Consider the following 26327-nt stretch of genomic DNA (forward strand, 5'->3'; position numbering starts at 1 on the left):
AGAACAAAAGAGACCCAGGCATTCTGATTTAAATAAGAAAAAAGCTCCTCAAAATAATCAAAAAGCTTTATTTTGTTTTGAATTACTTTTAAAACACTTCTTTTTCATTTTCTGGGCAAAACACTTTTGTTAGATATACTCCCCCAAATACAACTTTTATTTCTAGCTTTGTTTCCCTCACAGTAAAGTTTTAGGATGTTTATACATCTGGCCAGACACAAAATGAGCAGATAGATTTCAGTAAATCCTAAAGTATATAGCTATTTCTGCCAGTATTATACTATCATTAGCATATTAATTGCAGGATAGTAGAAAAGGAAAATTAAATGGTTTGACTTGGCAGGAGTCCCAAAAGATCTGGTGGTTTGTGTTATTCCTAAAATCCAAGCTTTATTATTTGATTGTCATTTTGTTTTCATCTTTTTGGTTAAGTGAGGAAAAAAAATTGAGTTTTTTACTCTCATTTTGTTTATAAAAACTATTTAGTATTTGGATATTTTAGTGTATCTTATGTTTTAATTAAATTTTTCTATTTAATTGAATGGTGTACATTTTGCACATGGGGTATTATATATAGCATTAAAAATTAAGTTAAATTCTATTAAAAATCATGGGACATATTTCTGAAATTTGAGAGATAGTACAGTGGCTAGGGTGCTTGCCTGAACACGGAAAACCAGGGTTTGATCCCCATCAGTCCATCTGGCTCCTGAGCCTGCCAGATAAGCCCCAATCACCTTTATAAATTCCCAAAATCTTCAGAGTAATCTTCAGTCATTTAGCAATATATAAAATGAAATAAAAACTAAATAAACATCATTCCATAACAAAGATTGTATTTTTTAATATAGGGGGAAAAGACTACTGGAAGGTAAATGCACTTTGAAGTTAATAAAGGTAACCAGAAAATAATAAAATAATAAAACACTTTTCATGAATGTGATATATCTCCAATTTATCTAGCCAGAACATAGGCACCCATCTGAACTCCTCAAAAACACCCCGGCAAGACTGAGCTTCCCTGAAAATGAGGGGACGGCACCCGTTGGGACACAAACACTCTATGAGTGAGTGGGCAGGACCTGGCGTGATCACAAACTTCAAGTGCTGCTAGTCAATCTTCGGGACTAAAGGAACTCGGTTCCTCACACAAGTCAGACCACCAGAAGCTGTTGTTTGTCAAGCTGACAAGATAATCTTGCCCTCCAAAACCCATATGGTCCAAATATTGGCCTCTTGAAGCGCACATTTTCACCAGGGTAGCATGACTACCCCGACTACATTAAGTCACCAGTGTATTAGTGCCTCGTCCAATCAACGTTCTCTCAAATCCCCATGAAAGTAGCTGTGGCAAAAAGAAACAATAGATCCTTAATCAAAGAGCAGAGATAAGTTCAAGACCAAAAAATGCATTTCTTGAATGAGTGTAAGAGGCTCCACATTCTCACACGGGAACACCAAATTGGAAGGGAATACCTTCAATGGAGAAGGAAGAGGCCACCAGTCACTGAATGTCCCGAGTCCCCCAGGGTGGCGGGGGCGGGGGGGGGGGGATGCTTGTAGTGTCTTGGAAGAAATTATCCTCAGACCAGCACAGATACCATGAGGAAATAGCACAGACCCCTACTGCAGGAAGTGATTAATGATACTAGCCCTCAAGTCACAACCAGGAATATCCCCCATATAACCTTTTTGGAAAAGATTTCAGGGAAAAAAATATTGGGGATGTTTAATGAACTCAAAAAAACAGTGGGATGTACAGCAAATAAAATATGAGATTATGAGAACATAGATGACAATGGTACAAGCAGAAATGTCAAAATTTTAAAAAATAAATAAAAGGTAGGTGAAATGGAAGCCTCAATGGAAGTCCTCAATAGTGGAGTTACAGCAGTAAGTCCAAAAAAATATAACTCCAAAATGATATGCAAAAAACTTCCAGGTAACTGTGGAATATAGTTGGGTGGAGGGGTGGGGGCGTGTTACTGCAAAGTAAATGAACAGCAGATAATCCTAGAACATTAGGATGAATTCGAGAGGAACAACTTAAGACTTATCCAAGTCCAGGAGGGACAGGAAGGCAACCCCAACGAAGAAGTAACCATCCAAGACATCGTTGTTAGAAAGTCCCCAAGGCTGGAAAGAGTGCATGCCTCCAGACCCAGGAAGCCAGAAGGGTACCAGCAAAAAGAGAGCAGTCTCAAAATAGAATATTGCATCAGAGTGGCCTTGCTTGTGGCCGACCAGAGTTCAGTCTGGGGCATTCCCTGGAGTGTCATCTGGTGCAGCCCTGGAAGTCCCACGAATTGCCTGGAGTGGCTCTGGCAAGATTCAGGAAATCCCACCAACCCGGGCCCTGCAGGAATCCAGGTGTCCTCAAGCCCTAGCCAGCCTAGCTGGCCAATAATTTCCTAGAATGTTCCAGAACTCCCTCCCCCTCAACGACCCCAACCCCACTCCCTGCAGCCACACACTCGAAGGATCTTATAATTTGATCTTTGTAAACCTTTAGTAGTATGAATAACTTAATTATTACCTCTAAATTTAAAAAATGTGCTTTAAAATGTAAAGCAAGGATAAAAAACGCTTGGGAATTAATAGTCTTTCCTTTCAAAGGAATTATATTCAAGGTGAATTAAAAAAATGATCAAGGAGAGGTGGCTAGAGAGGCAGTAGAGCCTTGCACTGTGCCTCCCTTCTACAGAGTTGATATGGGTCTGTTCAGGAGCCTCTGTGCAGTCCCCCAAATCCCGCCAGGAATGATGCCTGTATGCAGAGCTAGAGGTAAGACCAATTACCAATAAAAATTGAATTAAAAATTGAAATTAATAAGTAAACACGGAGATATCAAAGTACACAAAAAGTAAATGAAAATTTCACTGGAGAAAAAATTACATAAGTTTTATTGGTTGTTTACTTCTCTCTCTCTTTTTTCTTCTTTCTTTCTTTTTTCCTTTCTTTCTCTGTTTCCTTCTCCCTTTCTTTCTTTCTTTCTTTCTTTCTTTCTTTCTTTCTTTCTTTCTTTCTTTCTTTCTTTCTTTCTTTCTTTCTTTCTTTCTTTCTTTCTTTCTCTCTTTCTCCCTTCCTCCCTCCCTCCCTCCCTTCCTTCCTTCCTTCCTTCCTTCCTTCCTTCCTTCCTTCCTTCCTTCCTTCCTTCCTTCCTTCCTTTTCTTTCCTTCCTTCCTTCCTTCCTTCCTTCCTTCCTTCCTTCCTTCCTTCCTCTCTCTCTCTCTCTTTCTTTCTTTCTTTCTTTCTTTCTTTCTTTCTTTCTTTCTTTCTTTCTTTCTTTCTTTCTTTTTTTCTCTCTCTTTCTTTCTTTATTTCTTTCTTTCTCTCTTTCTCTCTCTCCCTTTCTCTCTTTCTTTCTTTCTTTCTTTCTTTCTTTCTTTCTTTCTTTCTTTCTTTCCTTCTTTCTTTCTTTCTTTCTCTCTTTCTTTTTCTCTTTCTCTCTCTTTTCTCTCTTTATATCTTTCTCTCTCTTTCTCTCTTTCTTTCTTTCTTTCTTTCTTTCTTTCTTTCTTTCTTTCTTTCTTTCATTCTCTCTTTCTCTCTCTTTCTCTCTCTCTTTCTTTCTTTCTTTCTTTCTTTCTTTCTTTCTTTCTTTCTTTCTTTCTTTCTTTCTTTCTTTCTTTCTTTCTTTCTTTCTTTCCTTCTTTCATTCTCTCTTTCTCTCTTTCTTTCTCTCTTTCTTTTTCTCTTTCTCTCTCTTTTTTTCCTCTCTTTATATCTTTCTTTCTCTCTCTTTCTCTCTCTCTTTCTCTCTCTTTCTCTCTTTCTTTCTTTCTTTCTTTCTTTCTTTCTTTCTTTCTTTCTTTCTTTCTTTCTTTCTTTCTTTCTTTCTTTCTTTCTTTCTTTCTTTCTTTCTTTCTTTCTTTCTTTCTTTCTCACACATTGCCATGCTCTAGGGTTACACCCAGCTCTTCACTCAGGAATTACTTCTGGTGGTGCTCAGGGGACCATATGGGGTGCAGGTATGGGACTCAGGTTGGGGAGGTAAAAGGCAAACAGCCTACCCACTATACTATTGCTCCAGCCCTATAGCATATTTTTAGATAAAGTAAAATCTGTACTGTAATTAAGATCTTAAACAATCTAAAAGTTCATCCATAGATACCCAACAAACCATTATTTAAAAAATAAAAAAAAAATGGTCAAGGAGAGGTGGCTGGAGAGGCAGTAGAGCCTTGCCCCCTGCCTCCCTTCTAGGTAGGTCAGTGAGATAATACAAAGGCTAAGACACTTACCTTACATGATCCTACATGAATTCAACCCCTAATGCCACAGATATTTTATTTTGAAACCCTCCAGAAGTGATCCTTGAATACAGAGCCAGGAGTCTGTGTCCTGAGTATAGTGAAGTATGACCCATAAAGCAAAACAAACCAAGACAGAAAAAGACAAGCTAATTATTATTTTTGTTGTTTTCTGTGGATTGAACCTATGATCTCATTCATGCAAAGTATGTGTGCTACCACCTAGACATTGCCAGGACAAAATCTACTTTTCTTAAGAAAGAGAACAGTAGAAACAAAATTATTGTTTATAAGGAAATAAGTGGGTTGTTTGGTCCTTTTCCTTACCAATGAACGAAAGCGATTTGAGAATGCTGAAAAAATTGTACAGTGGGTGGGGCATTTGCCTTGCACATGGCTGGGCTGAGAAGCCATATGGTTCCCCAATCCCACTTAGAGTGAACTCTGAGCACAGAGCCATGAAAAAGCCCTGAAAATGGCCAAATGATGCCCCCAAATTGAGAATAAATTAAAAAGTAGTTAGGAGACATAGAAACAAGAAAATTGACACTAAAAACTAAAATGATTTATACATGTGGAAATGTCTGTGCAGACATACACGTCTGCATTGTGTATTCGCAATGACACTGCAGAGGAGAAGAAATTGTTTTGTTGTTGTTGTATATAAATCTCCCCCTCATTCCACAGAGATAATTAAGTCTAACATATAATCTAGGTAAAGTAATTTAGCATTTTCATGTTTTACAAAATAAATAATTTTTGTGTGATTTAATTGATTTAACCACTATTCCTGAGTCTGTTGTTTTTGCTGTATTTTCCCACAGCACAGATTTCCTTTCAGTTTATAAAAGTCCCTATCCTCTTACCAGAACTTCCAAATTCTGAGTTTAAATTTTTCTATTTTTAAAATAACACATATCTTTCCAACAATTTAATGAGCTATTCTATGTTACAATTAGAGAGTAAATATCAAGGGTGAGTTTCAGTCAGAGTAGCTCTGTTCTGGGGAAAGAAATAATGTCAATACTGCACTCTCTTGGGTGTAAAAGTGAAGGAAAATGTTCGCTCCTTCCAGCTGAGATCTTCCCTAGAGTCAGACTGATACCTCTAAAGCCAAAATTTCAGAAGCAGCAGGAAATACACCTGGCTGCAGTGAAGAAAAGCACCCGTCAGTCACAGCCTTATACTCCAATGCGGATGTCAGCGCGCATCAGAGAGAACAGAACAGCCACTGAGCATACGGCTGCATCCAACATGTTATTTCCAGGTTATTCCTTCCCAAGCAGCCATTATGAGTTCCCTTTTCATTCCATCTTAAAAAAAAAAAAGGAAAAAAAAAAGGGCCATGAGGATTCATTTACTAGGTAAATAGAATGTGTGGTAAAATTTTTTAAAATATAGTTTTGTTGAAATATAAACTTTCTTCTGGTCTAAATATGAAAGGGAAAATAAAATTACATGATGTAGAAACCTCACATATGGTTTTGACATATGTTCACATATGTGGGTGTTAAACTCTATTGTGAATGAAGACTAGTGGCACGAGGTTAAGATAAACATAGAAGATTTGTCTGTATTTTCTTCTAGAAGGTAAATTACACTACAGTACTTTTGCCTATCTAATTAGAACATATTTAATTTATTCTCTGTATATGAACAGTTCAACATGATATGTGTTAGTTTTAGAAAAGTATAGGGTCATAAATTAGTGATTTTTTGTCTGGATTATGAATATACAAGGTATATCCATGGCCGAAAATATTTATATCTAATGTAGTTACTTAAATTTAAGCTAAAAATTTAGATATTCTGAATTTCCTGCTGATAAAAATTTGTAATGGTTGGTTCATCAAAAAAGGTACAACCTTGGGGCTGGAGCGATAGCACAGCGGGTAGGGCGTTTGCCTTGCACGCGGCCAACCCGGGTTCAGAATCCCAGCATCGATTCCATATGATCCCCTGACCACTGCCAGGAGTAATTCCTGAGTGCACAGCCAGGAGTAACCCCTGTGCATCGTTGGGTGTGACCCCCCCAAAAAAGGTACAACCTTGTTTGAAGTTCAATGGTTAAAATGCCAAGTTTGAGACTAATATATTTGTTCATATAACATAATACATAAATTGGATAACTTTCATAAATTTTATTGTTCTAGTATATATCCAAATATTTCTAAATAAGGGGCTGAAGCGATAGCACAGCGGGTAGGGCGTTTGCCTTGCACGTGGCCGACCCGGGTTCAAATCCCAGCATCCCATATCGTCCCCTGAGCACCGCCAGGGGTGATTCCTGAGTGCATGAGCCAGGAGTGACCCCTGTGCATCGCCGGGTATGACCAAAAAAGCAAAAAAAAAAAAAATTCTCGCCTGCACGCAGAGCCTGGCAAGATACCTATGGCATATTCAATATGCCAAAAACAATAACAAGTCTCACAATGGAGATGTTACTGGTGCCCACTTGAGCAAATCGATGAGCAACGGGATGACAGTGACAGTGAATATAATATTTATGAAATCAGATTATTTATCATGAGTAATTAGTAATCTAAATATTCATCACTCTAATAGTATTTTTTTTTTAATTTTGGGAACACATCCCAAAAATGCTTAGGGGTCACTCCTGGGTCTGGACTCAGGGATCAGTCTTAGCCATTCTTGGGGAACCATATTGGATGAGAGGATCAAACAAAAGCCAGAATGTGAAAGACAAATGGCCACCTGCTATGGAATCACTCTGGCCCTGATACAAAAAGAAATCTTATATAACCACTCAAGATTTAGATAACAGCCACAAAGACTGGAAAACTTATTTATGTTGTTTTAGCATTTAGTACTACACGTACATACCTGTATGTTGTTTCAACATTTAGTACTATAAGTAAATACCTGTACTATTTCAGCAGGGATTTCTAGACACCTTAGCAGTATCTTTAAGCAAGTGTACCTTAACAGTAAGTGTAAGTAAAACCAATTCTCAAAAAATTTCTCTGGAAAATGAAAAATACCAAATGTTTTCTAACATTCTAAAAATGGTACAGTAAAATCCTTATAGCAAAAATCAAGAATACAAAATCTAAGTAGAAGTATCCCTGGTGGGAATATAGACAAAAATGAAAACATTTCATCACATTGAACTCAATACATAAACATGACAAAAACTCATGGCAACTGATATTTATTCATGTAAAACAGAAAATATTTAGCAATTGGAAGTAGGAAGTATGATCTCCATGTAATAAAGCTAATATAATAATTCAATAAACAAAGCAAAATTTGTAGTGAAATAATTAAGGGTTTATGGTGCAATCAGGACAAAATAGGCTGATCACTTTCATCTCTGTGCCTTAGTGTTATATGCAAAATTGAAATCAGAAAAAAATAAAACAAAAGAAACGAAGACAAGCAAAATTGGAATGGAAGAAGCTAAGCCTATTTAAAAAATACACATACACAACTTCCCATCATTTAAGTATCTAATTTGACTATTTAAGAATATCCTAATAAATAATAAAATTAGTACTTTTTTATCACTCCCAATTTACAGATGAAGTAATGAGGCACCAAAAGATTAAATAATATGTGCAAAACTGTACAGCAGAATTGGAATGCACGTGGATTCCAAGGACTGTACCCTACACCACTGTAGTAGTATCACTGTATCACTGTCATCCCATTGCTCATCGATTTGTTCGAGCAGGTGCCAATAACACCTCCATTCGTTCCTGTCAAGTTCAGGGAAATGAAGCCCATTATTGTTACTGTTTTTGGCATATCGGATGCACCACTGGTAGCTTGCCGGGCTCTGCCGTGAGAGATTCTGTATTGCTTTCTTCCAGGAGCTTTGTTTTATAGTCTCTGGATCTTGGCTGTTGATGGGATTACACAGTGCCAGGGGCATTTTGTGGTTGTGACTGCCTAGCTACTGGAAATGGGGGATCTGGGAGGAGGAGGCTCAGTCCTGACCCAAGTATACTCGAAGATCTCAGCCCCGGGTCCCACACTCCTGGGTTCTTCTGTCGGTTCCTTCATGGGTGAGGCTTATCGTAGCGTGTGGAGAATGGTCTTGAGCATGGCTGTGGCTCGGTTTTGGAGGTTTTTGGCTGCAGGGTCTCTGCTTGGGGTGGGGAGGGAAACTCAACACTTCCTCTCAGAGGGGGCCCCGGTGAAGACAGCCTGGCATGGAGGTAGGAGGTTCTGCACAGCGCTGGACTTTGAGCAGGATATGGCCAGGGCAGCCTCCTCTTCCTTCCTGGAGAAGAGCTATGAGCTACCCGATGGCCAGGTGATCACCACCAGCAACGAGCTCATCCACTGCCCCACGGAACAGCTCCAGCCCTCTTTCCTGGGCATTGAGTCCCGTGGCATCCACGAAACAACCTTCAGCTTCATCATGAAGTGCAATGTGGACATCCGAAAGGACCTTCACACCAACGCTGTGTTGTCTGGCAGCACCACTATGTACCCCGGCATTGCTGACCGGATGCAGAAGGCGATCACCACCCTGGCCCCCAGCACCAGGAAGATCAAGATCATCGCGCCTCGGGTGCGCAAGTACTCGGTGTGGATGGGGGGCTCCATCCTGACCTCGCTGTCCACCTTCCAGCAGATGTAGATCAGCAAGGAGGAGAATGATGAGTCTGGTCCATCCTTCGTCCACCGCAAGTGCTTCTAGGCGGACTGTGACTCTGCTGTCACAGCCTTTCTTGACAAAACCTAACTTTCGCAATGAGACTGGCATGGCTTTATTCGTTGTTTGATTTTTTCCTCCCCCCCCCCCTTTTTTGGTGCTTGACTCAGGATTTAGAAACTGGAATGGTGACAGTGACAGTCGTTGGAATATCCTCAAGTTCTACAGTGTGGCCAGGATTTGACTGTACATTTTTTTTAACAGTCATTCCAGTAGCCCTTGATACATTGTTTCAGGAAGCCCCTTGCCTTTCCCATGACCTCCCTAGAGTCCCCAAGAAAGGTCAGTTCTGCCCCAGACCACACGGGGACCAGAGATCATCGTTGTTATGTAAATTATGTGATCCACATTTTTTTTAAATTTTCGCCTTAATATTTGTTCTTTTGTTCCATTTTATTTGGGGTGGTCAGTACCATGGTCCCTCTTTGTCTCCCGACTTGGATGAAGGCTTTGTTTCCCCTGAGGGCAGGGTGGAGGCGTAGTAGTCAGGCTCCCTGCCCACTGCTGAGAACAGTTCAATAAAGTGCACCCAAAGAACCGAAAAAAAAAAACAGTCTCTCTTACTATAGTAGTATACCCTTAACAAAGAATGAAAACGGTTATAAGAGAACATCTCAAATTAATGTAAAAAGAAGGAAAGAGAAGGGGAGATGAGAAATTAAAGCACAAGGATGCTACTAGAGTATGTTTGAGGGCGGTCACAGCATCTAAACACCTCACATATCATTTATCAACAACAATTTCATAAAATTATTTCTTCAATGTCATTATGGAAATTATTTTTAAATAGGTACACATTTTAATAGCAATAATATGGTGTTAAATCTCCAGGCAGCTAGGTAGCCCCACAGTTCTCTCTCACCGCTTGTGTTTGATCCTTTCAGGCCACTCGTCCACCCGGGATGGCAAATGACATGAGTGGAAGAAGGAAGAAATGAGGGCCAGGCTGGTTGGTGATCAGTTGTCGTTTATTCCATTCTCTCTACACGCCTGTTCCAATCTTCTTAGCCCCTCCTTCTAATCTCACACTGAGGCTCATTCCATCTCCTCCTATCTCTCAGACTCATCTCTCCGCACTCCCTCGGACAGCCTTTTTCTCTCTCTAGTCTCTCTCCAACTTCCCGCATTGGGAGTAGCCATCACACCCCTTCCAGTAGCATAATCATCGGGCATTCGAATTTCAGGAAGTTTAGGCATGCATATTAATTAATTATGGACACTTTGGACATTGAAGATACAATATTGGGAAAGGAGCTGGCCTTGAAGCCACCACCCTACACAACAAAAATCACAACGAATGATCCCTGAGTTCAGAAGTAAACCCTGAGCATACCCATGGCGTACGCCAACTCCACCCCATGCCCAAAAGAACAAAGGGAGCCAAATACAGGAAAAAATTCATAAAGTGCTGTCACAAATATTAATCACGAACACGTTGGGGCAGGAGATACAATCAGCACCTAGGAATCTTGACTTGTATGCAGCTCACCTGGGTACCAATCCAGTGCATTTCATATGGTTCCCTGAGCATTTGCCAGGAATAATCTCGAGCCAGGAGTAAGCCCTAAGCACTCTTGGGTGTGGCAAGCTCCACTAAAAAAACGACACTTATAATGATATATTTATTTTGTAAATATCTTCTGCTATTCTGCGTGCTATTATTATTTTGTTTCTTCCATTTTAAAATCTTCATTGAATGTCTTATTTTATGTGTTTTGTTTTTTCCAGATGAACAGGTGGCATTTTTTCCCACTATGTTTGGAAACATAATACATCAAACGATTCAAATGAGAAGAAATAAGGAAATATAAAAATGTTTAAAAATCACCTTCAATTACACCAGCCCTTTTTCATGCCATAATTTAATTTTGACATTCAAGTAATAAAGTAGTTGCCCTAAAATATTTAAAATTCGAAATTAAATCATCTAAACTCAGCATACTTATAGTTGTTAACATTTCACAACCAAATGTCCTTTTAAAGTATAAAGTGAACACACTGTTTGAAGTTTCAGAGATTTTTGTAGTCATTTCAAACATATTTTCAACCATATAAAAGGTTACGCTTTGCCCTCAATCCATGCGCACAGAATTCTGATTGATGTCAATGGGAACCATGTGTGAAGTTTGTGGGCACTATAGTTTCAAACTATATGATGTTGCTTTTTTTTAAAAAAAAATCTTTGAAGTTTAGCTTCTGTGGAATAGCATAATGCTTAAAGTTGCTCTTCAGGGCTTATTTTTATCCACTAAGAGAATGTTTGGATATCCTAATTTAAATGCTGAGTTTTACTGATACTTCAAAAAATTAATATGTCTATTAGCTGCAGATTACAAGAGTTATTTCCATTTTGTTCAATTGATAGATTTAGACATAATGGTGATATAATTTATCTCGATAACATTTTGTTATACTTTAACATTGGGTTTTGTTTCTGTTGCAATACTGCACAATATACTTTGATATTTATGTTATTGTTATCATTAATCTGATCTACAAGAGTCTTCAACTAAACAATGTGTCCTTAAATAAAATGAATTTGCCTTTGGAAAATTCATTAAATACAGTGGTTTGTAAAATTTTAGACCCGCTGTACTCTCTCTCTAGCCCAAGAATGCTAGTTTTTTGTTTGTTTGTTTGGGTTTTTTTTTTGTTTTTTTTTGGTTGTTTTTTTTTTCTTTTTCGGTCACACCCTGCAATGCGCAGGGTTACTCTTGGCTCTGTACTCAGGAATTGCTCCTGGTGGTGCTCAGAGGACCATATGGGATGCTGGGTATCGAACCCGGGTCAGATGCATGCAAGGCAAATGCCCTACCCACTGTGCTATTGCTCCAGCCCCAAGAATGGAAGCTTTTGATCTTAACAGAGACCAATATAATTTATTTCATGTTGAACCATCTTGTTTGGAAGCCAACATTTCTTACTACTACTAAAACATGGCAGGGTCCGTCAAGCTCCCTGTGGTGAATTCAATCCCTGTGGTGAATTCAATATGCCAAAACCAATAACAATAATGGGTCTCTTTTCCCTGACCCTGAAAGCGCCTCCAAAACAGCAGTGTTGGGAAAAGATGAGTACAGGGATGGGACGAATGGAGACGTTACTGGCACCCGCTCAAGTAAATCAATGAAGAACGGGATGAGAGTGACATGGTGATAGAACTTTGTTGATTAATGTTTATTTTATAAAGCTATGCAAAGAAAAGCTCTTCTTGGACTGCGTAGATAAGAGAATTGAACACATTTTTCTAAAAACAGAAACATTGTTGGAATAGAGTTTGGAATAATAAATGTCTTTCACAAGTCATAATTAAATCTGAATTTTTTTTGTTTTAAAAATTCTTGTAACACATTTTTCTATTTCAAAATGCAACTGTCGGGTGCTGGAGCCATAGTACAGCCAGTAGAGTCTTTGCCTTGCACAGGGCCGATCCAGGTTTGATTTCCAACATCCCATATGGTCCCCCAAGGTGACCTAAGAAGCAATTCCTGAGTGCAGAGTCAGGATTAACCCTTGAGAATTGCCTGGTGTGACCCAAAAAGAAAAAAATACACAAAAAAGCAAACAAAAAAAAAACCATATCTTTGTAAATCACAATGCTTTAAAAAATTTAAAAATTTAACTATCATTTTACAAAATCAGATGCTCTAAATAGTGTTTCTTAGATAACTATGGTTCTTGTTACATAGTGTAATTAGTTTCTGCTTTAAAATTCTGAGTCTATGAGACTTTTCTAAAGCAGCCTTTGTCATTTTGTTTTTAAGACTTATTTATACAAGGCAGGCTCAATATCCCTGACAACTCATCTAACATGAGTCCAATAATCTATCTCACTGTCAGTAGAAGAAAGTGCTGAAGCAGCTTTCAAGAACTGAGATCTTTTTGAAGCAAAAGCAAGAGGTATTTCTTCGACAGAAAAGAAACAATCATTATGGTGGGTATTTTAAGCCGACCAGTGTTTAGCATTAAAATGATTGACTATCAGGGAATATGAAGCAGGTTAAATAAAAAGAAAGAAGAAGACAAAGAAAGCACAAACACTTTTTGGTGCTCTATTTTATATATTACAGAAAATGATTTATTGCTACCTTCATGAATTTTAATTACTCATAATAACTTGAGTTCCCAAACTGGTGAATAAGACTGCCTTCTCAGTTTTCTTTAATTGTTTAATACACATTTAAGTATTTCTATGAAAGTCTAGAGAAAGTACATAAGTACAGTGGGTCAACTCTTGATTTACATCCCTGCCACTGACTGGTTGGATCTAAGGCATTGCATAAATTTCCCTGAACAATGCCAGGAGCAATCTGAGTTTAGAGCCATGAGTAGACCCTGAGAAAGGAAGGTCAGTGAGACCCCAAAAGATAATACTCTTATCCAGCCATTTTTTACTACTTGATCCAGTCATCTGTATGTGGTGCTAACTCTGAAATAGAACCTTGAATGACATCAGTGCCAGTTTCAAGGTAAACTGTTCTATCTTTGTCATCATTCCTAAAGTCGAACCTTTAAAAAAAATCTTTATCTAAGATGCCAGTAATGCTGTATTGCCCCCCTCCCGCTTTTAATTATTTATGGTCATTGGCATCAGACCATCTTTTGCTTTTTGATCTATGAATAGTTCATGGCGCAAAGAAATAGAACATCCTCCAAACAGTGTTATATTTGAAAATTTTGGGATAAAAGTCATTTTACTTGAATAATTTATCTCCACACACAAATAAGTATTCAAACTTATTACAGATAAGGATTCAAAGCAGAGGGAAGAATAAAATTCCTCATCACTGAGTTTTATGAAAGACAGCTTTTCCCAGTCTTGTATAGCTAACTGGAGTTAGACTGATATGATAAAAAAATATGAAAACAAAAATTTTGAAAAGAATACAGAAAGAAATTGGGCATTAAATACAATAGTGCTCTTCAAAGTTGGGGAGACATTCTACAATTTCATCAATAGCTTTTCTTAACTGAGGAATATTGTGATCTAAGTTGGTGGCCAACATATTCCACAGTGTTCATAGGTGAAAGTGTATAATTTTGGAACTACAGCAGAAGATTAGAAGGTAAGTTAGTAGGAGGAGGCAGTAGATATTAACAAGTCATGGACACAAAAAATGTTGAGAAACTAAGGCCTAAATAGAACTTCAATTATATTAGAATTGTTTATTACAATTTGAGTAATAGGCTTTCTTTAATGTTCAAAGTTCACTATCTAATACTACTTATGATCTACTTTCTTATGAAGGAATACATTAGTAATATTTCACAAATTCACACACATACATATATTTATATGTAAATAAATATATGTAAAGTCTTTATAGTTTTTGAATCATAATAAAACAACCATGTTTTGTTAGAACATTGCGAAATTATGGAATGTAAACATTAATATAAGTCTATACATTAATGATTTAAAAAATATATATGTATACAGTGTCTGTTTTTATAAGAAAAAAACAAAGGGTCTAAATGCTCACCAATTAAGGTTTTAATAGATCCCATAAAACTGTGTAAAATCTTCTTTAACTGATCCCTTCAAAGTATGTATAAAGTAAACAAATTGGCCATCCTTGGATGTGAAATACATTAAAAACTAATTTAAATTATGATAGGAGAGTTTCATTCTATTACATATATATACGTATAGTCTTATGTATCACATACCTGCTTTTACAAAAAAGTTTTAATTGTTATCTCTAAAGAACCAAGAGCATTATCAACTTCTTTGTGTAGAACTAAATATTCAATGAGTCAAGATTTTAGACAAAGCGCATGTAATTTTGATTCAACATCAATTCATTCATACTTGATTTTATTCTATAGATATGCTGCTAATCTAAAAAAATGATAAATTGGACATAGACTTGAAAATTTCCAGGAGAAACTAAATATATTACACTATAAAAGTAGTGATAGAAATATATAGATTGCATTTTCTCCTCTAACATTTTAGCTTTTGTTTTAACTTTCAGTCACAATGGGAAGCTTAATGACCTTTTAAGTTTTTCAAGACCATTTAGAAACTGTGATTTCAAGAAAGTTTCATCTGTGATCCAAGCCAGCACAACTATATGGGTGATTTAAAAATTATATCTCATGTTAAATCTCCCAGGAACTTCTTCTATTACATTTGCTGACATTTCCACAGTGCATAAAGTCATTTCTAAGAGAGCCTTGTACAAAATGTGAATTATATTAATGAGATAAAAGAGGACTACTAATTCCATATAGGGATATTTAGTAGAGTGTATTCTCTTGCAACTCTTTTTGATAGAAAAAAATCCCTTAAATACCATGAATAAAGTATAGATATTCATAAAATATTTGTAGATATGGTCATATGAAGGCTCTACTCATACAGTTTTTTAAAATTTACATTTCATTTAGCAAATCTAATATTTTTCTTGTGGTATCAAATTTATGATAAATATTAGAAAATATTATGATGAATATTAGAAAAGATATTGACTCAAAATTTATTTTATGTCTTTTCCATAATATATTGAACATAATCATCTTTTACTCATAGATACTTTTGCAGAGGTATCTATTTCTACAAGGTATTATGTATGATTATATTAAAGATATTATTTCCATAGATTTAGAGACAGGTGAGGCAAAATAAAAGGCTCTCATGTTATATGAATTGATATGAATATACATGTGGCAGAATTAATAATAAATCATATTTCTATATAGTTATATTTTTCATTAATTTTATTGAGAATATTTGCATTATATGACATATTACACCACTGAAAGACTCTTTCTTTATGAACTAAATAAGGATACTGATGATACTAATATGACAGTGTTATGTAGGATTTATGTACTCTAAGATATAAAATGTAAATTACCAATAAATTTAACATTTAAGAAATTAAATAAATGCTAAATCTTGGTTTGATTTCAAATATTTGTTGCTGTAGTTAGAACACTTAATTTTTGCTCTCATAAGCAGAACATTAACTTTGAGAAAATATTACCTTGATTTTCAATGTAGCTTAATTAACAATGAATTCTCTGATATAAACAAACTGTTAAACTTCTGTCAAAATCAGTTTGTCTCAGCTATATCAATAAGACACTAAAATAGATATCTTTAAATTATCTCTTCATAATAAATACTTCTATATTTCATAATTTATTACCTAGACATTATTATCATTATTTTGAAATTTCAATTGTTCCATTAGCCACTGTAAACTGCAACTTCAAACCCAAACAAACATTAAGATATACTTTTAAAAGCAGATCTGAGATTTACTTACACTCACAGAGCACATTTGATTAGAATATAAGCTCCTGTTATCGTTTCTGCTGGGCTGGAGCAATAGCACAGTGAGTAGGGCATTTGCCTTGCACGAGGCCGACCTGGGTTTGATTCCTCCACCCCTCTTGGATAGCCCGGCAAGCTACCGAGAGTATCTTGCCCTCATCGCAGAGCCTGGCAAGCTACCTGTGGCGTATCTGATATGCCAAAAACAGTTATAAGAAATCTCACATGGTGTTGTTACTGGTGTCCACTCGAGCAAATCGATGAGCAATGGGATGACGGTGATACAGTGATGGTGTCTGTTAAAATATAATGTCGGACACAACTTGGTGATGGTGCAACACTTATAATGATGAATATAGGAAGGCAGCACTGGTTTGTATTGTGAGTCTTTGTATTGGTGAGACAGAATACAAATAGTCCCATGGGCTGTGTAGATAAGTGAACATGAACCTAGATTGCTACCCAAGTCCACATCATCATAGTATATGGTTCCAATGAAGAAGTAAAAGAGGCACCAAAACTAATGGAGGAAGACAAGACATCAGAAAAGACTGAAGCACTCAAGAGCTATAAAATCTTTCAGGTAAATACTTTGAAGGGTCCCTGGAAATGCTCAAACAATTGAGAGTAGAAAATATGAGAGTACTTTCTGATACCTTCAGGTATCAGAAACCTGGAATTAGAAGTCAATGAACTGAAGATCAAGGAAAGTGAATTAATAAAAAAAAAACTCGGGATGAACTTAAAAGCAGAATAATTGAAGTCTAGGAATGAATGAATGTGCTAGAGGATAAAGATACAATTCAGGAAACTATCAATAAAGAAGAAATAAAGATGAGAGAATGAAAGAAAAGAAATATAGACAACATCAGAGAACTGTAGGGTAATTTTAAGAAGAACACATCTAAGACAAAAGAGTCCTAAGGGAGATGAACACAGAGATTGGAAAAAAGAATTCTTAGAACAAATTATAGCTGAACATTTCCCCAGTCATAGCCAGAAGAAACTCTGCTGGTTTCCAGGCACTCCTCAATAACCATGATAAATACAAGTTCAAAGACAAATTTGAAATATAATAATATAGGCCAATTGCTTTGAAGAACAAGTTGGTATATTAGTATTTCTGTAAAACTACATAGCTTCAGATTAAATTAGTTTCCAAGGACAGATATGAGCCTAATATATTGGTCAATTAACTTGTACATCAAAAATTAATACTAATTAACATCTGTGCATAAAATGAAACACCACAAAAATATATTAAGTAACAAGTAACTGCTGTCAGAACTGAGAAAAGTTCTTAACAATAACACAGTAGTAGTAAGATATTTTTATTTGCCTATAACTGTAGATAAACCAGCTAAGCAAAATAATAATAATAATAATAATGATGTTGATGATGAAATATTAGTGTAAAAGAAAATCAAAAGATAGAGTTTTAATGGAAGTGACTAGAGTGTCCTAGTCTACCTCTACAGAATTCAAGTATCTATTTTCTACCTCAACAGAATTCAAGTATTTATTTTATTTTCCAGTGCACATGGGACATACTTCAAATATAGGCCACATGTGGGGACACAGTGTAAGTCTCCTTAATGCAAGGTGAATAGAAATTGTTTCAGAATTTTTTCTCAGACCATAATGATTTGAAAATGAAAATGAACCACAATGAAAGTTTTGGAAAAAATTAAATACTTGTGACTTAAAAGCTTACAACTGAATTGCAAATCAAAAGAAACTTAAAGACTAAACCAAAGTATTTCTGGAAACAAATGAGACCAATAAAATTAGTTATTAGAAGTTATGAGAGACAGAAAAAAAGCTTTTCTTCTAAGAAGGACATTCATAGGAAAGCAAGTGTTCATTGGGAAACAAGAAAAAGGCCCAAATATATATTCTAAACCTACACATTGAGAACTAGAAAAATAACAACAAAAGGAGACAAATATAAGTAGTGGAAAATAATAAAACTAGAGCAATACCAACAATATAGAAATATAAACAATAAAACCAAGACCTGGGTTTTGGAAGAATGAAAAAAGATAAAAATCCCTTAGCTTGCTTATGAATATGTGACACATAAGGATTGAAATTTGTTGGTATAAGAGTACAGTAACTCGCGCCCTTTTGCTGCAGTTTTTGTCGTAAAATCCCATCTGTAGTCGTCATAATATGGCGTCCCCACGCCCTTGGGAAGGTGGGAGGCACCGGCCCCTCCCACCGCTGCCAAGATGTGACCCCGGGGGGGCCGCACGCGAGTGCGGCTCCTCCAAAGCTGCACAAGCGTGAATCCAGACCCAGCTGAACCAACTTCAACATGGACTGCTCCTTGCAGATTGTCTGCAGCCAGAGAACTAAGCCGCGACCCCATGCCCGCCCAGGAGGGGAAAGGTATTTCTCTCTCTCGCCTGTCCCTTCCTGGGGATGAAGGGCATGGGGAGCGCCATATTATGACAACCACAGATGGAGTTTACAAGCTTGCAATGATCGAATATCTGGAAGAAATCTCCCTGGACTTAGTTGTTGAAGTACAGAAATATACAAATGAGGCCGCGCGACCTCATTTCTCTTCACAACAGGTCTGACTCTAGTGGGGTGCTCCTAATAATAATGGTGAGGTTTGTGTTGAAATATTGAATGTAACCAAAGTAGATAGAAAGTAAAGTGAAATTTATCAGTTACAATGCCGGGGGGTGCGGGGGTGGGCGGGATGGGAGGTGTACTGTGGTGTTTTGTTTTTTTTTTTGTCTTCAGTGGTGGGATATGGGCACTGGTGAAGGGATGGTTGTTTCAGCATTGTATGACTAAGACTTAAGCCTGAAAGCATTGTAATTTTCCACATGGTGATCCAATAAAAATAAAATTAAAAAAATAAAAGAAAATAAAAATTTCACTGAGAACTGCGAAAAAAAAAAAGAGTACAGTAACTTAGTACAGCAATATCTTAAGCTTGACCTACTGTAACTATATCCTTTATTATTTTTTTTAATTTTTTTTATTGAGTCACCATGTGGAAAGTTACAAAGTTTTCAGGTTTAAATCTCAGTTATACAATGCTCGAATACCCATCCCTTCACCAGTGCACATATTCCACCACCAAGAATCCCAGTATAGCTCCACCCCGCACCCCCACATCCCTAACCCCCCACGCCCCTAGCCCCCCACCCTTAGCCCTCCCGCTTGTGTAACTAATAAATTTCACTTTACTTTCACTTTGATTGCATATAATATTTCAACAAAACTCACTATTATTGTTTGGAGAGTCTCTCCCCTAAAGTCAGACCTGCTGAAAAGGAAGGATTAGATAATTTGTTTTCCATTGCTGAGGATGAAGAGGTATGAGGTCGAGTGACCACACTTAGCGGCCTCTCGGTTTTGAGTTTCTGTATTTTAGTATTTTAGTAACTAAGTCCAGAGAGATATCTGCCAGAAGTTGCATCATCGCCAACTTGTACTTCTCAGTTACATTATATTCCACATATGAGTGCAATCTTTCTATGTCTGTCTCTCTTTCTGACTCATTTCACTCAACATGATACTTTCCATGTTGATCCATTTATATGCAAATTTCATGACTTTATGTTTTCTGACAGCTACATAGTATTCCATTGTGTAGATGTACCAGAGTTTCTTTAACCAGTCATCTGTTTTGGGGCACTCTGATTTTTTCCAGATTCTGGCTATTGTAAACAGTGCTGCAATGAACATAGAAATACATATGCCATCTCTACTATACCGTTTTGCCTCTCTGGGATATATTCCCAGGAGTGGTATTGCTGGGTCAAATGGAAGCTCAATTTCTAATTTTTTGAGAATCGTCCATATTTTTTTCCAAAAGGCTGAACCAGTTGGCATTCCCACCAGCAGTGAAGAAGTGTCCCTTTCTCCCCGCATCCACGCCAACACCGGTTGCTTTTGTTTTTTGGGATGTGGGCCAGTCTCTGTGGTGTGAGATGATATCTCATGGTTGTTTTGATCTGCATTTCCCTGATGATTAGTGATGTGGAACATTTTCTCATGTGCCTCTGAGCCATTCGGATTTCTTCTTTAGGAAAGTTTCTGTTCATTTCATCACCCCATTTTTTGATCGGGTTGGCAGTTTTCTTCTTGTGGAGTTCAACCAGTGCGTTGTATATCCTTGTTATCAACCCTTTACAATAGACTCCTATAGTAAAGTTGCAGGCTATAAAATCAATACCCAAAAGTCCATGGCTTTCTTATAGGCAAATAGTGAGAGAGAAGAAAGCGACATGATAAAAGCTATCCCATTCACAATTGTGCCTCAAAAAATCAAATACTTCAGAATCAGCTTAACCTACGGAGGTAAAGGACTTGTATAATGAAAACTACAAAACGCTACTTCAGGAAATAAAAGAAGACATGAGAAAATGGAAAAATATCCCCTGTTCATGGATTTGAAGAATTAATATTGTCAAAAAAGGCACATGAAAAAGTGCTCTGCATCACTAATCATCAGAGAGATGCAGATCAAAACAACCATGAGATACCACCTCACACCACAGAGATTAGCACACATCCAAAAGAACAAAAGCAACCGCTGTTGGAGAGGATGTGGGGAGAAAGGGACCCTTCTTCACTGCTGGTGGGAATGCCGACTGGTTCAGCCCTTCTGGAAAACAATTTGGACGATTCTCAAAAAATTAGATATTGAATTCCCATTTGACCCAGCAATACCACTGCTGGGAATATATCCCAGAGAGGCAAAAAAGTACAATCGAAACAACATCTGCACATGTATTTTCATTGCAGCACTGTTTACAATAGCCAGAATCTGGAAAAAACCCGAATGCCCCAAAACGGATGACTGGTTGAGGAAACTTTGGTACATCTATACAATGGAATACTATGCAGCTGTTAGAAAAAAGGAAGTCAAGAATTTTGTAGTTAAGTGGATGGGCATGAAAAGTTTCATGCTGAGTGAAATGAGTCAGAAAGAGAGAGACAGACATAGAAAGACTGCACTCATCTATGGTATATAGAATATCAGAGTGGGAGACTAATACCCAAGAACTGTAGAAATAACTACCAGGAGGTTGACCCCATGGCTTCGAGGCTGGCCTCACGTTCCAGGGAAAGGGCAACTCAGAGAAGCGATCACCAACTACATTGTAGTCGAAGGCCATGTGGGGGAAGGGAGTTGCGGGCTGAATGAGGGCTAGAGACTGAGCATAGCGGCCACTCAACACCTTTATTGCAAACCACAACAGCTAGTTAGAGAGAGAGAACAGAAGGGAATGCCCTGCCACAGTGGCAGGGTGGGTTGGGGGGGAGATGGGATTGGGGAGGGTGGGAGGGACGCTGGGTTTACGGGTGGTGGAGAATGGGCACTGGTGATGGAATGGGTTTCCGAACTTTGTATGAGGGAAGTATAAGCACAAAAGTGTATAAATCTGTAACTGTACCCTCACGGTGATTCTCTAATTAAAAATAAATAAATTATTTTAAAAAAAATGGCAATTCTCCCCAAAGCATTGTACAAATTCAATGTGATCCCTATAGGGATACCCTTGTCATTCTTCAAAGAAATGGAGCAAGCGCTCCTGAAATTCATATGGAACAATAAGCCCCCACAAATAGCTAAAGCAATTCTTGGGAAAAAGAACATGGGAGGAATCAACCTCCCCAACGTCCAACTCTACTACAAATCGGTAGTCATTAAAACAGCTTGGTACTGGAACAAAGGCAGAGCGGCAGACCAATGGAACTGTGTTGAATACTCTGACACATCCCCCCCAAATATATGACCATCTAATCTTTGATAAGGGAGCAAAAAAAGCAAAGTGGAGCAAGAAAATCATGTTTAACAAATTGTGCTGGCAAAACTGGACAGCTACATGCAAAAAAATGGGCTTAGACCTCCACCTATCACCATGTACAAAAGTCAGATCAAAATGGATTAAGGACCTCAACATCAGACCAGAATCCCTAAGGTACATTGAAGACAAGGTCGGCAAAACCCTCCACGACATTGAAGCCAAAGGTATCTTCAAAGCTGACATGCCACTGGCCAAGCAAGTGAAAACAGAGATAAATAAATGGGACTATCTCAAACTAAGAAGCTTCTGCACCTCAAGAGAAACAGTGATCAAAGTACAAAGACAATCTACAGAATGGGAAAGGATATTTATGCAGTACCCATCCGATAAAGGGTTGACAACAAGGATATGTAACTATCTCCTTTAATGGGAAAAATATTTCCATTCAATATATCAGATAATGGGTTGATACCTGGTGCTGGAGATATATTACAATGGATAATACCCTTGCTTTGCAGTGAAGATGGCACATATCAAAACCAGTGGGAACAATGTTTATCAGTTCGACTATGATGAAAAAAGAGCTCTCATCCACAGCTGATGGATTGTTAGCTTGATCAAGTCCACTGGAAAACAGTATGGTGAATTCTCAGTATTTAGAACTAAGCTGTTGTGTGATCCTGCAATTTCACTTTGGGGCATATACCCCCAAGTTTAAGGAAAACAACAATAACAACAATAATAACAAAAGAAACAACAACAAAAAAATTAATTCAAGAATGCTTAGGCACAAAATTATTCACTGCACACTTATTATAGTAACTAAGGTATGAAATAAATTTAGTTGTCCAAGAATAGGTCGACGGAATATGAAAAAATGGTACATATATTCTGTGGAACACTACATCACGTAGCTATATAAAATGATGAAATCATGTAAATTTCTGCAAGTTGGTTGGAATTAGAAGAGATCGTGTTTTGTGATGTGAACCAGAAGGAGAAGCACACACAGGATGATCTCAATACACAGAAATCTACCACATTTCTACGTGTAGAAAATGAGGTGGACGAAAAATAAAGTGAAAGGAATATTATTCAGATGTTATCATTCATTGATAACAATGGCCAAAGATAAAAACCACTGAGATCCTGCTGATGTGTCTTCTAGTGGGCGTTGGGGGTAGGGGGGAGAGGGAGGAGCTGATGCTGTGATGCTGATATTCTGGTGGCCAGGGTTGAAGCAATATTCTCTTCCTGAAGCAACATTCATAGTATTGCAAACAGCAATGAATACCTTTTCAAAAAATGTAAATTTCTGATCATCATTGGATCAAATAGATAGTCCACAACAAGGACAATTGCTTTGAAGGGGGCTACTCAGGTTTGAGCCCAGGCAATGCCTGAATAGCATCAGGGTGATTACTAACACAAAGCTAGGAATAAGCCGAGTACCATCGGGTGTGACCCAAAACAAAAATAAATGAACAGATAAACAAAAATGAACTTCATTAAAATACTGATCATATGTTTTTAAAGCCACAAACACTGCAGAAAAAGGGCTAGATTCTCAAATATATGATCACTTAATCTTTGATAAAGGAGCAAAAATGTGAAGTGGAGCAAGGAAAGCCTCTTCAACAAGTGGTGCTGGGAAAACTGGACTGCTACTTGCATGAAATGAACTCAGACCTCTGTCTAACACCAAGTGCAAAAGTCAGATCCAAATGGATCAAAGACCTCAATATCAGACCTGAATCCATAAGGTACCTGGAGGGAAATGTAGGCAGAACCCTCCATGATACCAAAGTCGAAGACATCTTCAAGGATGAAATACTATTGACCAAGCAAGTGGAAACACAAACAAATGGGATTACATTAAACTAAGACTCTTCTGCACCTCAAAAAAAACAGTGATCTAAGTACAGAAACAGCCTAAAAATTGAAAAAGTTATTTACTCAATATTCATCAGGTAGGGGCTTAACAGAATATACAACACACTGGTAGAATTTTACAAGAAAAAAAAAAACCTCTTACCCCATCAAAATGTAAGGAGAATAAATAAACAGAAACTTTCTCAAAAAAGAAATTCACTCGAATGACTAAAAGGCACATGAAAAAATTCTCTACATTGCTCTAGTCATAAGGGAGATGCAAATTAAAACAATAATGAGATATCATTTTACACCACAGAAATTTGCATACATCCAAAAGAACAAGAACAACCAGTGTGGGCACAGATTCAGGGAGAAAGGGACTCTCTTTGTGGGTGAGAATGCCGACTACTTCAGCCTTTTTGGAAAACAGTATGGATATTCCTCCAAAAACTAGAAATTGAGCTCCCATATGTCTAAGCAATACCACTTCTGGTAATATATCCCGAGGATGTAAAAAATACAGTAGAAATGACATCTGCACTTGCATGTTTATTGCAGCATTGTTTACAACACCCAGAGAATAGAGGATGGGTTAAAGAAACTTGGCACATTTACACAATGGAATACTATGTAGCTATTAGAAAAGATGAAACCATGAAATTTGCGTATAAGTAGATGGACATGGAGAGTATCTTGATAAGTGAAATTAGTCCGAGATGGACAGACATGGGAGATAACTGCACTCATTTGTGGAATATAAAGTAACATAATAGGAGACTAACACCTAAGGATAGTAGAGATAAGTGTCAAGAGACAGTAAAAAAAAATTGCACCTGCCACAGAGGCAGGGAAGATATGGAGGTAGGTGGTGTGAGAGATACTGGGAACATTGGTGGTGGAAAATGGGCACTTGTGGAGGGATAAGTGCTTGATCCCTGAATGACTGAAGTGTAATTATGAAAGTTTATAAGTCTGTAACTGAAGTCCTGGGTGATTCAATAGTAACCTAACAAATAAAAAGGGCTAGAAAATCTGAGACAAAAATTTTGTGAACAAATAATTTTATTGCTTAAGAAATTCATGTTATAGGGTCAAAGTGATAGTGCAGTGGATTGAGTGCTTGCCGTGCACACAATCGATTCAGTCTTAAACCCTGGAAACCCATATGTTTCTCTGAGCCCTGCCTAAAGTGACTCTTGAGCTCAGCTCAGAGTAAGTCCTAAGAACTATTGGTCACCAATAAATCAACACAGAAAAACAAGCAAGAGGAAGTTCAAATTAAAAAACAAAAATTTAGTCAAGTTGGAAATATAAAGTAATGTTGCTATTTCCTTTTGATACTTATTGAGAATTTTCTATTGTCATATCTAAAAAAATTCAGAAATAAACTTCAATCTCAAAAGTTCTATTTTAATTTTTTGAATATATCACTATTCCATGTACTTAAAACAAAAATGCATAGTACAAAATAAATGAATACTATCCCTTTTCCCAGACACTACATTTTACCTCACTTCATTTCCTATCTCAATAACACTGTGCATTTGGGAAAAAAAATGTGTCAAGATACATATTAATAAGAAAGTAATAAAATATTTTTTAAGTAGAGTACTTGGAAGATTAAAATAGCTACTGTTAGCAATTAATGCATAATTTATTATGGAAATTTCTATTTTTCATGCAAAATGTTTCAAAACTGCAGAAAATGTTCTCTCATAGCAATGAACAGCCTGATGTCTTTTCAGATACTCCTATATTTATTTATCAGATACAAATATGTATCATTTATACATACATAATTGCACTTGTCCCATTGTTCATCGATTTGCTTGAACAGTAACCAGTAATGTCTCCATCATGAGACATGTTGTTACTATTTTTGGAATATTGAATAAGCTACGGGTAGCTTGCCAGGCACATATTGAATATAAATATGTTTATGCTACAAAGAAAATATGCTATGTTTATGTTTTATAGAAAAATTTTCTCTACAATGCTCAAACGGGTGCCAGTAACATCTCCATTCATCCCTTTTGTGTGCTACTGTAGCCCTATGGCGACTGCTTGCTCCAGGAACACAAAGAGCCTCAAACCCATCATTCAGGGTCTTGATGAAGAAGTCTGACCATCTTATAGGTAGGCCTCCAGCCATTCTTTTGATGTCCTGTGGAATCTAGTCGGTAACAGCTCTAGACCAGCAGTCATTTCCAAATCGCATTATGTGTCTGGCCCATCTGATTTTTGACGCCTATTAAAAATATGTCCAAATATTTTAATAGTGCAAGAAGTAAAATATAGAAAGTATTTTTACTTATTGAGCTAATGATTACTCTTGTTAGTTTAACAAATTTTGTCCATGCATGCCAAACACAGATTCTATACTCATTGTAATACAATGTCAAAAATATATTATTGTAGATAAATGAGTATTTTAATTTAGAATCTATGCATAT

General features: G+C 37.1%; 1 protein-coding gene across 1 annotated transcript; it reads left to right on the forward strand.

Annotated features, from left to right (window-relative positions):
* Nucleotides 1–1851: 1851 nt before the first annotated feature.
* On the forward strand, nucleotides 1852–8922 carry LOC101551380 (actin, alpha skeletal muscle-like). Its single transcript, XM_055124528.1, is given in 2 exon segments — nucleotides 1852–1942; nucleotides 8402–8922. Coding segments are annotated over 2 exon segments (612 nt in total).
* The last annotated feature ends 17405 nt before the right edge of the window (nucleotides 8923–26327 follow it).

The sequence above is a fragment of the Sorex araneus genome, chromosome 2 (assembly GCF_027595985.1).
Source record: "Sorex araneus isolate mSorAra2 chromosome 2, mSorAra2.pri, whole genome shotgun sequence".
NCBI classification, from domain to species: Eukaryota; Metazoa; Chordata; class Mammalia; order Eulipotyphla; family Soricidae; genus Sorex; species Sorex araneus.